The following is a 12,603-nucleotide window of genomic DNA, read 5'->3' on the forward strand; positions in this document are numbered from 1 at the left end:
GCCTTTCGGACTTTGCAATACCTCAGCCGTGTTTCAAGCCCTAGTAAACAATGCACTCTGACTTCCTGAACATTTTCATATTTGTTTACCTGGATGACATACTTATTTTCTCCAAGACCCTAGCTTACCACCAGAAACATGTCGGCCTGGTCCTCCAGCGACTCTTAGAGAATCATCTCTACATCAAGGCCGAAAAGTATGAATCCCACAAACCATCTGTCCCTTTTCTCGGTTATATCCTAGACCATGGGAAGCTTCTCATGGATCTTGAAAATGAAAGCATTCTTGGATTGGCCAATTCCCCAAACCTGCAAACAACTCCAGAGGTTCCAAGGGTTTGAAAACTTCTATCACCATTTCCTAAGGAATTACAATCAGACTGCTTCCCCACTGACTGCTTTCACCTACACCAAGATCACGTTCTCATGGTCTCCTGAAGCTAACTCGGCCTTCCTGGACCTGAAGTAGAGGTTCTCCCAAGCACCCATCCTCTCCCAGCCCAACCCCGACAATTTGTCCTTGAGCTTGACTTCTCTGAAACAAGGGTCAGTGGGGTTGTGTCACAACACGCGGACTCTTATGGGAGACTCCACCCTTGTGCCTTTTTCTGCCACAAGTTGTCCCCTGCCTAGAGAAATTATGATGTAGGAAATCAGGAATTCCAAGCCATCAAACTTGCTTTGGAGGAGTGGCGGCATTGGTTGGAGGGCACTAAACATCCTGTGCTAGTCTGGACAGATCATAAGAACCCAGCTTACCTACAGGCAGCCAAACATTTAAACTTGCACCAATCCCGTTGGTCTCTTTTCTTTTCCCAGTTCAACCTTTCCATTTCGTATCGTTTAGGTACTCAAAACATGAAGCCTGATGGTTTTTCCTGTCAGATCTCCTTTGATGACACCGACAAGACCCCAGCTTCCAACCTGCCACCTAACTGCACCATTGGGGCTCTCTTTTGGGCCATTGACAATGTCATCAACCAGGCACTCCAGACGGAACCAGACACTGGCACTGGTCCACCTGGCAAGACATACATCCCCACCTTGGTCCGCTCTCATCTCATCCACTGGGCCCACTCATCCAGATTTTTTGCACATCCAGGTATCAGCTGAACCGCTGCCCTAATAAACCGCTGCTTCTTGTGGCTGTCTATCTATAAAAATGTTAAGAACTACACTCTCGCTTGCCCTGTTTGCCTTCCCATCGACCACCCGCGGGACTCCTTCAACCTCTGGCCATTCTGAAAAAAGACCCTGGTCAAATATTGCTTTTGATTTCACCACTGGACCCCCCCCCCCCACCCTTAATTTATGACCACCATTCTCACCATCATAGACCATTTCTTCAAAGCATGTCACCTTGTTTCCTTCAGCAAGCTCCCCTCAGCTTTTCAAGCAGCCTAACTGCTGGCCAAGCATCTCTTCTGTCTCCACACCATCCCCCAATAGATTCTTTCTAACCATGGATCTCAGTTCTACCTCGCAGTCGATGCAAAAGTCTCTCACATTTCGGCTTTTAACCCCAGTCCAACAGTCAGACGTAGCAGATGAATCAAGAACTTGAGGCCACCCTCAGATGCCTCATGTCCATCAACCCTTCTGAATGGAGCCAGTTCCTCCCCTGGGTTGAGTATGATCCACCTTCTGGAAATTGGTACCTAGATTCCTGTTTCCCGGCCTGTTTAAGTAGAGTCTGTAATCGGAAGCAAACCCCTCTGCGGTTTGCATGCTCCTTGTCTCCACGTTCACCTGACCTTCCATGTGTCCCAGGACAAGTCTGTCCTTGCTAGTACCTTGTGACCTCCTTCCGAGCCCCTTACACCCACCCGGGTTGTTGGAAGGCACCCTATGTACACCATCCGAAGGATTGTCGATTCCCGTCAGCAGGATGTTGAGATGTTTTTCCTCCATTGCGAGCTGCCAAACTATCAGCAACCCGGTCTTGACACTAAGTGTATTGCCCCTGGGGAAAGGCCAACATTACACCCTGACGATATATCCCTACACCATACACCAGAACACGATGGCCAGGCAGCATCCTTGCCCAACCCCTGTTTTAGGAGGAGATGGTAGTACATCATAAGTAGCCCCCAAGATAAATTGAATTCTTTTAGATTCCATGCTCTATAACTCTCTCCACTTCAACTTTCTTTCCACTCCACATTCTCCCAGTTCACCCACTGTCCTTACTTTGCCTGCAGCACTACCTTAGTACACCCTCCTGCCTCCTCTTGCCTATGTAGCTCTTCAACGATCATCTTCCTTTTTCTATGACAGATGCCTTGTTTCAAAACAAAGAAGAAACAAAGACTGTAAAGCCAGTGAGCCTCCTACAACATGTGATGCTCTTCAGCAGCAATTGGCTTTCAATCTCCATGGATACACCATTGAGGAATGGGAGTGGATACCCTCAAAGTGCATCATAAATGAGCACAATTACAGCTTTTGAGAGGTAATTATATGTGTGTTGTGTTAGTAAGGTTCCATAACTCTGGATCCAACCCGTATGCTTATTTCGTAATTGAGGTGCACTGAGTCAGGATTAGAGACCATTGTGTTTGCTGCACTGTGACAGTGCAAGGTAAGCAAGGTCATGAAACAAGGCTAGAACTTAAAAAACATTGAAAAGTTAACATGAATAAAAAGAGTGTATCAGAGAAACTGGTCATTTTTTGTTGTTACTGGTCATTTCAGTTACATTTCGTAGGTTGTAACCATTGATGCAAGTGATTTACTTTCCCGATTTATTGCAATGTAATTATTCTGGGACTTCATAAGGGCAAATTTGCATGGCTATATATTATGTGTTTACCTTTTAAAAAAGTTGTCATGGATTATGTAGCACTTTACTTCAATGTAATGTCTGGACCAAGACATTTTAACACATTGCTATTATATCTGGTGGAAGCTGAAAAAGGAGGAATGTTGTGTGGTTTTCAGGGAGAGGTTGGTCAGGAGGAGCTTCCAAAAGACAGCAGAATAGACTGCACATCATCAAGACCAACTGCTGTTCCATTCTACATTCTCATCAAACATGTTCTGACCGCAACATAATTAATCCTTGGGATTTCCTGGATTACTGACCTAACTTCTTACAATCATCCTTTGCTCCCATTTTCTTCATTCATCAGTTTTAAAGAGTATTATTTCCCTTACTCTCCTCATTCATTAGCACATTTCTATCTCTATCCCTAATCACCCAAACCTGCTGTACATCCTTCTGTCTCTCTACCATGACAATTGGTATAGATACACTATATGGCCAAAAGCATTTCCTCACCTCTTTTGACTCGCATATAAACTTGAGTGACATCCCATTCATAACCCATAGGGATCAATATGATGTCAGTCCATGCTTTGCAGCTATAACAGCTTCAACTCTTCTGGGAAGGCTGTCCACAAGGTTCAGGAGTGTGTTTATGGGAAGTTTTGACCATTTTTCCGGAAGTATAGTTGTGAGATCACACACTGATGTTGGAAAAGAAGGCCTGGCTCTCAGTCTCCGCTCTAATTCATCCCAAAGGTGTTCTATTGGGTTGAGGTCAGGACCTCAGTTAAGGCCAGTCAAGTTAATCCACACCAGACTCTGTCATTCGTATCTTCATGGACCTTGATTTGTGCACTCGTTCATAGTCATGTTGGAAAAGGAAGGGGCCAGCTCCAAACTGTTCCCACAAAGTTGGGAGCATGGAGTTGTCCAAAATGACAGTTGCTGTCATTCCAAAACACTTCCATGTTATTATAATACAGCTGACAATTGACTGTGGAATATTTAGGAGCGAGGAAACACAGCTGGACAACTGGGCAACTGGATTTGTTGCACTGTTGGCATCCTATCACAGTTCCACACTGGAATTCACTGAGCTCCTGAGAGCGACACATTCTTTCACAAATGTTTGTAAAAATAGTCTGCATGCCTATGTGTCTGATTTTATACACTATTAGCCATGGGAGAGGACACCTGCAACACCTGCTTCCGATTAGTTGGATCGGTGAGTGAAAACTTTTGGCCATGTAGTGTATCTCTCCAGTTTCTCATAAAACTCATCAGAAACCTCTTGTCTTGCCTTTTCCACAACAATTTCCATTCTTTTTGCAAAATCTACCACCATCTACCCTGTGTTCTAATCCTTCTGACAATAATTGCCCTCTACCTCCTCATCTCCTCTCTTCCCTTGACCAACATAACCATTGAGATTTGCTCCAATCCACCACTCTCAACCCCTAGGTGCTCTTAATTCCAGAAAATAGCTATCTCCACCTACTCACAACTATCTTGCGGGACGTTAGTACTGACAAAATTCATCATCACACCTTCAATCTCTATCATGACACTTATCAGTCTCTGACAGGATTACACCCACTCCTTCTCGTCCCGTCTACTCCAAAAGTTTGTATCCACCTCCAATGCATCTGGCTGTACTACCTTTCTATCTGGTCTCTTGAACACACAGTATATGCACTTTTCTTCTCTCTTTCATATCAGCTAGTTCGCCATTGTTTCCTGTTATTGTGCCAACATTTCTTTCAGTTCAACGTGTTTCTTTCAACACATTGAAAGAAACTATTAAAATATAGACTTATAATGTCATATGTTTGCTGTGTATGCACTTGAATATGTATAAAAGTATTGTTATGCTCCAAAATCACTGTTTGACCTCATTGTTTGGCAATGTAAATGATTTACAGTTGTGTATGGTGGTAATGGCTCTGCTTCCCGCCATTGTTTTTCATTGTCCAAAGGTTGCCAAAAAACCTTTACCCCAACTATTGATCATACCTGATTTAATTCATTTTGCCAAGCTACTCAGCCATAAGTAAGAGCCACTGGCATTGATTCCCCAACAATTATTCAAGTGTCAATCATGTGGAATGACAAGCTGTAGTTTCACAAACCTGCAGTCATATTTGCTGGTGGATAGTCTACACAAAATTGGAAAATATCGCTCCATTAAAAATATGAACATAATATTAATGTGGTCAAAAATAACATGCATTGGTATGGACATAAACTGACACATATATTTTACACATTATACGTCTGAACACAGCTGTATTCAGGAAACACCAAACACTAGCCAATGGGTGACAAATTTTGCCTTCTATTATGTTGTTTCTGACAATCATTCCATGAACCCACAACATTCTGTGATCACTCTTCACTATCGCTTTGCATTTACCCCTCTGAATAATTGCTTGTGAGGCAGCAAGCACGCTGTGTGTGTGTGTGTGTGTGTGTGTGTGTGTGTGTGTGTGTGTGTGTGTGTGTGTGTGTGAGTGAGAGAGAAGCTTTTCTGATTAGTACCAAATGTACTCTGTATTCAGCCGTAGCACTGTCTGCTCCTGAATGGCATAGCTAATGAAGTACCCATACCCTCCCTTGGCACAACTGTGCATGAATGTGAAGATCCACGGAGGTAGGCTGCAATTAAAAGGCCTGTCAGTGGAGTCTCCCATAACTGACACAGCTTCAAGACAGCCACAGGAAGAGAATGAGAGGGAAGATTGGTTCTACCTAGCAGTTTTGTTCAATCATCCAGTGGAAAATGGTAGGCTGGACCCTATTTAACCCTATAAGACTGATTTGCCAAAAATAGTTTATCTTTTCTTTATCAATATTACCTTGCATTGGTCTTCAAGATTGTGTAAGTGCAGCACCATTGGTAATGTGATTTATCAGTTTGTATATGAGCAAAGGGAGAAATGCATCCTCAGGGAGGCACTGGCCGGTGTCTCCCCAAGCCAGCATCGGGAGGGGGGGCATGGGGTAGTCTCTCCCTGAGCCGGTCCCAAGCCCGAATAAATGCAGAGGGTTGCGTCAGGAGGGGCATCTGGCGTAAAACTTTTGCCAAAACCAAAAATGTGAATCAACCATAATAACCAGATCATACCGGATCGGTCGAGGCCCGGGTTAACAACAACCACCATTGGTACTGATGACTTACAGGGAACCAATGGACACCGGGCTACTGTAGGTCAAAGAAGGAGAGGAGGAAGGCAGAAGCGGAGAGAGAAGAAGAAAGGCAAGAGTCTGGGACTGAGAGTAGGGACTTTGAATATTGGGACTATGACCGGAAAAGGTACAGAGTTGGTCAACATGATTCAAAGAAGGAAAGTGTGTCCAGGAGACCAAGTGGAAAGGTAGTAAGGCTAGAAGCTTACGAGTAGGCTTAATGTTTTACTATTATGGTACAGACAAGAGAAATGGAGTAGGAGTTATCTTGAGAAGGATTTTGTTAGGAATGTTCTGGAGGTGAAAAGAATGACAGATAGACTTCCAGACAGATAGAGTCTGAAACTGGAAATTGAAGGTGTGATGCTCAATGTTGTTAGTGGCTGAGATCAGTGACTACAAAGTAATTCTGAGAGTGTAGCCAGACAGCAGAGAATGGTGGTTTGTCACTCTGGTGACAAGGAAGGCAGAGCAGAGGACAAAGAGGTGGAGGCTGAAAAGGGAGGAGTTTGTATGGTTTTCAGGGAGGAGTTGAGAGGCTCTGGGTGGTAAGGGAGAGCTTCCAGATGATTGGACAACAACAACTAGTCTTATCAAGGAGACAGGTAGGACAGTACTTGGTTTGTCATCTCGAAGGAAGGTATAAGAAGACTTGGTGGAATGAGGCTGGGCAGGAGTATATACAGAGAAAGCGGTTAGCAGAGTAGAAGGGGGGCACTGAGAGGACTGAAGAGAACAGACAGGAGTACATGGAGACACAACGTAAGGTAAAGATAGAGGTAGCAAAGGCAAAACAAAGGGCGTACGATGACCTGTAAGCTCAGTTGGACAGTAAGGAGGGAGAGAATGATCTATACAGGTTGGCGAAACAGAGAGATAAAGATGGAAAGGATGTACAACAGGTCTAGGTGATTAAGGATAGAGGGGGAAATGTATTGACAGATGCTAGAGGAGAGATGGGAAGATGGAAAGAGTACTTTGGTAAGCTGATGAATTTAAAAAATGAAGAAGCAAGGGTAGATGAGGGGACTATTGTAGAACACAAAGTAGCAGAGATTAGTAAAAGTGAGGAAGGCACTGAAGAGGATGAAGAGTTGAAAGGCTGTTGGTCCTGATGATATACCTGTGGAGTTGTGGAAGTGTGTAGAAGAGGCAGCAGTAGACTTTCTGACTCGATTATTCAACAGGATATTTAAGAATAAGGGGGATGCGAAGAATTGCGGCAACTACCGGTATAGAGGGATACAGCTGATGAGCCATACAATGTAGTTATGGGAAACAGTGGTGGAAACTAGAATGACAACAGAAGTCAGGATTTGTGAACGGCAGTATGGCTTCATGCCTAAAAAGAATACTACGGATGCAGTATTTCATTTAGAATGCAAATAGAAAAGTACAGAGAAGGCCAGAGGGAGCTGCATTGTGTTTTTGTAGACCTAGAAAAAAGTATATGACAGGGTGCAAAGAGAGGAGCTCTGGTAATGCATGAGGAAATCTGGGGTGGCAGAGAAGTAGGCTGGACTGGTGCAGGTCATGTGTGCTAGCTGTGACACAGTGGTGCAGCGTGCTGTAGGGGTAAAAGAGAAGTTCAAGGTGGAGGTGGGATTCCATCAGGGATCAGCTCTGAGCCCCTTCTCAGGTGGAACGGTGAGGCTCCAGGGAGTGGAGATCAGGAAATTGGAGGATTTCAGGTACTTTGGGTCAACAGTCCAGATCAATGGAGAGTGTGGAAAAGAGGTGAAGAGACAGGTTCAAGCAGGTTGGAATAGGTGGAGAAAAGAGTCAGGGGTACTAAGGCGTACAAGACAGTGGTGAGACCAGCGATGCTGTATGGACTGCAAACAGTTACAATGACCAAAACACAGGAGGCAGAGACGAAGATGTTCAGCTTCTCTTTAGGGGTGACCAGAATGGATAGGATCAGGAAATGAGTCTATCAGAGGAACGGCACGATAGATTTTTTGGAGAGAAGGTCAGAGATGCCAGACATAGGGGATTCGGTCATGTACAGAGGAGGGATACTGAATATATTGGTAAAAGGATTCTGGAATTGGAGCTGCCAGGCAAGAGTTCTCAAGGAAGACCAAGGAGAAAATGTATGGACGTAGTCAGAGAAGATGAGAATGTGGTAGGTTTGAGAGATGAGGATGCAGAGAATAGGGTTAGATGGAGAAAGTTGATTCGCTGTGGCGACCCCTGAAGGGAAAAGCCGAAAGGAGAAGTAAAAATATGAGCAAAGGGAGTGGAGTGGAGAATGTCAAGGAGAATAACTTGGGCTTTGGAAATGAATGAGAACAAATGATTACAGTTTAGTGCTCTTGTAATGGATTTTTATACATTTGTTTTTAATGGAATACATTTACATTTTTAGGGATCTTTGAAAAATGACAGTTTCAACTATTAACAACATTAGTGAGACTAATACACTACTTGCATACAGTATAATCTCTTTAAAATGTATTCATTCTTTTTATTTCAGTATTTTAGAGGGAATACCACAACTGTTCAATGAGAGCAAAAAAAAAGAAATATTACAAGGTCGCTGAAAATCTTAGGAAGCACAGTTCACAATTAAACATACATCCCGTATTTTCCGGACTATAAGTCGCGTTTTTTTTCATAGTTTGGTGGGGGGTGCGACTTATACTCTGGAGCGATTTATGTGTGAAATTTTTAACACATTATTACCGGTACCGGTATATAATTTCACGTTATTTTCACATTGAACCGCAAGAGGGCGCTACAGGCCTGTGATAATAATTTCAACATTAGCGAAGAACTTAACAAAAACGGCACCGAAAAGGAAATCGTATTCTGCTGATTACAAGCTGCAAGTAGTAAAATATGCAGCCGAAAACAGTAATCGAGCTGCAGAGAGAAAGTTTGGAGTTAGCGAGAAGCTTGTAAGAGACTGGCGAAAAGCTTAGGTAACTCTAACTGAAATGAAGACAACAAAAAAAGCCAATCGCGGGCTAAAAGCTAGGTGGCCACAGCTAGAGGAACGAATGCGCCGTGCAACTTTAGTGGAAGTTATTGAATGGATCGAAAAAGCATGGGCTTCGGTGACAACCGAAACATTCTGGCAGGATTCAGAAAGGCTGGAATAGTTGGAACTGGAAGTGACGATGAGTCTGACGTAAGTGACGTAGAAGAGGAAGCGCCGCATCTTCTACCTCCGGAGTTGATGAGAAGTGACACAGAGGATGAAGAGTTCATGGGATTTTAGTTACCGGGTATTTGGAGTGACACAGATGAATTTGGTAAACTTCTTATCATGTTATTTATGCTAGAGTTATCGGAATAACTGTTAGTATGTTATATTAACATACCACACACTTTCTCAGTTGTGTCATGTAATGTAAGCATATCGCTCAGCCTGCTGTTGCCTCTATTCTATTTTTATTTTAAATTGTTCGTCATTAAAATTTTAAATGACATGTCTGTTCTTGTTGTTGTATTTTATTAGATAAATTCCCCACCCCCCAAAATGCGACTTATACTCCAGTGCGACTTGTGTATGTTTTTTTCGTTCTTTATTATGCATTTTTGGCTGGAGCGACGTATAATCCGGAGCGACGTATAGTCCGAAAAATACGGTAATCATATAATTCATGATACAGTATTGTAAAGTACAACATTTATGAAGCAAAGCATTGCCAAGGTTTTGAGGATGGTTTTAAACCTTATTTTTCCCCCAAAAAAGCAGGTGTTATTTGTTAGACCATATACAAACATGAAAATCTTGAAACTCTCTCATGAATGTCTATTATTCGTCAGACAACTTAGTATGAACAGGTGACTTCTCTTGCTCTTGGTATATGACCAAGTCAGTTGGTCAATGGGTAGTTACATGTAGCTTTTCTCTTTTGGGTGTGGCATCACATGTATAGACTGGGTACTGTTGTTGCTGTTGTTGTTGTCCCTGCTGTCTACTTATTCATGGATGTCTTGCTATCTTCTGTTTTCTAACTGTCTCTCTATTTATATCTACACTTAAATTCATATTCATATTTGACATTATAACTATTATGCTGCTGTGACAAAGGAATTTCCCCTATGGGGATCAATAAAGCTTATCTTATCTTATCTTATCTTATCTTATCTTATATGAGCCTGACATCTGACAGCTTGATTGAAAATTCTCCATATGTCAAAGCACCTAATTTCAGTTGTGCTCATTGAAATATTTGTTGTTAGGAAATGAAAAATGTTTGCATCCCCAACATTTTTCCATTTGTTGTTTTTATTTCAATTTTGTATAAATCAACACAACTGATCACCTATGTAGTCTGTCTTCAAACCCACATACATCAAAGGGAGAACAGAAGCCAAATTGGCAGGCATACAGTACATGCTGTAGTCTGCCAAAAGTTCAAACCTTTGCACCCCTGACAACACATGAATGTACCCATGTTAAGTTTTCTATCAAATTGTTAGTTGTAGTGTCATTGAAGCATTTGAATTAGTTTGGTCAAAGTAAACAATTTCATATACAGACAAACAACCTTGGGAGTTATGCAGTGAGTGGAGTATTTGCACTTCACTGAACCTCTACCACACATTCACATAGACACACACACACACACAGACACACACACACACGCACACACACACACACGCACACGCACACACACGCACACGCACGCACACACACACACACACACACACACACACACACACACACACACACACACACACACACACACCCCTATCAAAGCAGGATCCGGTATTTCAGGGCACGTGGGACCCTGTTGATAACAAGACGGCCGTCGTAGCTGAGTGAGGCGAACAGCCATGGATCTGCAGATGACCACTCTGCTGCATATACACTGTCTTCATGCTCTTCATAGGTTGACACCACACTGTCCTTTAAAGGCTCCTTAACCCTGAATATCATGCATGCAGAAAAACGACACATGTAACAGTGAGACACCGAAAACATCACAGGCATTCAATTTGCAACCCCTGTATCCTTTTGTCAGCTAGTGTTTGATAAAGGCAATTTCCACTTAAATGTCACAAATCAGCTGACATTAAAGAGAGACTACATTTTAACAATAATGTCATAGTGAAATGGTGAATAATATATATATATATATATTATATGTATGTATATATACATGCATATTTTATATATATCATATGTATGTATATATACATACAGAGAGAGAGAGAGAGAGAGAGAGAGAGAGAGAGAGAGAGAGAGAGAGAGAGAGAGAGAGAGAGAGAGAGAGAGAGAATTTGTGGATGAACGGTAGTGAAAAAGACCATAAAGTTAGTTAGTTGGTGTTCAAGAGGTGGAAGCAGACGATCACCACCTTCTGGTGATCCCAGAAGGGAACAGCTGCTAACATGGAAAGCAAATTTTAAAACAAACTCATTTTCCAAGTGTTAATGTATGTATGTGTGTGAGAAGGTATATTTACAGTAATTGAACATTGTTTTCATTTTCCATGTATGAGAGTAGAAAAATAAAAATCCTGCCTTGAGAAAAATGTACAGATGCACATTGTACATTACATGTAGAGAGCACCATTAGTCTTTCCCAAGCAATACTCTTACCTGATTTGGGGAATTTGTATGGTAGCGCACTGTGCCATATGCATAACTGAGTTAACAATGGTTAAGAGAAATTTCCATTTAATTTTGGAGGTTCTTAGTGTTGTATAATATCAGTGATGTAAACGGAATGGATGCACAATGACTCAAAGCAGGAAGAAAAATTAACAAGAAACACATCGAAACTCAGCGAGGAGATTGAATGACATACACCAAACACACCAATCAGAACTGTAAGAATGTCCCTATCATGGATTTTACCTCAAGATATTGGAGATATTTGAAGGGAAGCATATTATACTGCAATTTCCTTCGGGATTAATAAAGTTGTTCTTATTCTTATTATACAATTTCACTTGGTTAAGCAAATGAAAGCTGTAAATTCAACATACAATTTAAGGAAGCAAACAGTGAGATGGGGGGTATAAAGATGTGCTCTTGTGTCCAGCTATCAAACATCAGAAATTAATTATATTTATCTGTTCACTCTGAGCATACGGTTAATAAAACAGAATGTGGTGAAACCTCTGTACTTTCTAACTTATACCTGTGGCTTGAATAATTAATATGCCAACTTACTATAGACAAAGTTAAGTTAAAGTTGTCTGATCTGCCACTCCAACTGGATATTGGATCATATTTTAAAAATACCTCCCACACATGCATCTCTTGTTTTGTTTGAGGATGTTGAGGGATATTTCTAGGCATCCAGTAGACAAGAATCTGTAGAATACATTAGACCAAAGCATGCTAATAACAATGACATTAGAAGGTATTTTTGTTTCAAAAACAAAGAACAAAACAAAAAACAACAAAACAAATTTAAAAAAGCCTTTTGTCCGGCTTAATTTATTCTAAGATGGATGGTAAGATTTTTGTAAGAAAAAAAACACAGCCAGGACACAGCAGCATTAATGAACAGTTGCATGCTTATAGCAACAAAAGAATAACCTACTAAGTCACCAACATTTTAACATTAGATGACACTTGGTCACATCCTCAGCAGAACTATGCTTTGTTCATTTCAGTTTCAGTGTACTAGGCCTGCAACTAATCAAGAACAACTAATCATGGCTTTGTCGGAGAGTTCCC

The 12,603-nt window shown here is 41.8% G+C and overlaps 1 protein-coding gene across 1 annotated transcript in view; it reads right to left on the reverse strand.

Moving 5' to 3' along the window:
* Positions 1–8,276: 8,276 nt before the first annotated feature.
* eipr1 (EARP complex and GARP complex interacting protein 1) overlaps positions 8,277–12,603 on the reverse strand; it is a 56,441-nt gene continuing 52,114 nt past the window's right edge. Inside the window, exon 9 of the mRNA XM_086147093.1 lies at positions 8,277–10,838. Coding sequence (XP_086003219.1) covers positions 10,664–10,838 — 175 coding nt within the window. The 3' untranslated portion in view covers positions 8,277–10,663. The remainder of the gene's footprint in view (positions 10,839–12,603) is intronic.

The sequence above is a fragment of the Fistularia commersonii genome, chromosome 1 (genome assembly GCF_037954325.1).
Source record: "Fistularia commersonii isolate RoL2024-O1a breed Wild chromosome 1, RoL_Fcom_v1.0, whole genome shotgun sequence".
NCBI lineage: Eukaryota > Metazoa > Chordata > Actinopteri > Syngnathiformes > Fistulariidae > Fistularia > Fistularia commersonii.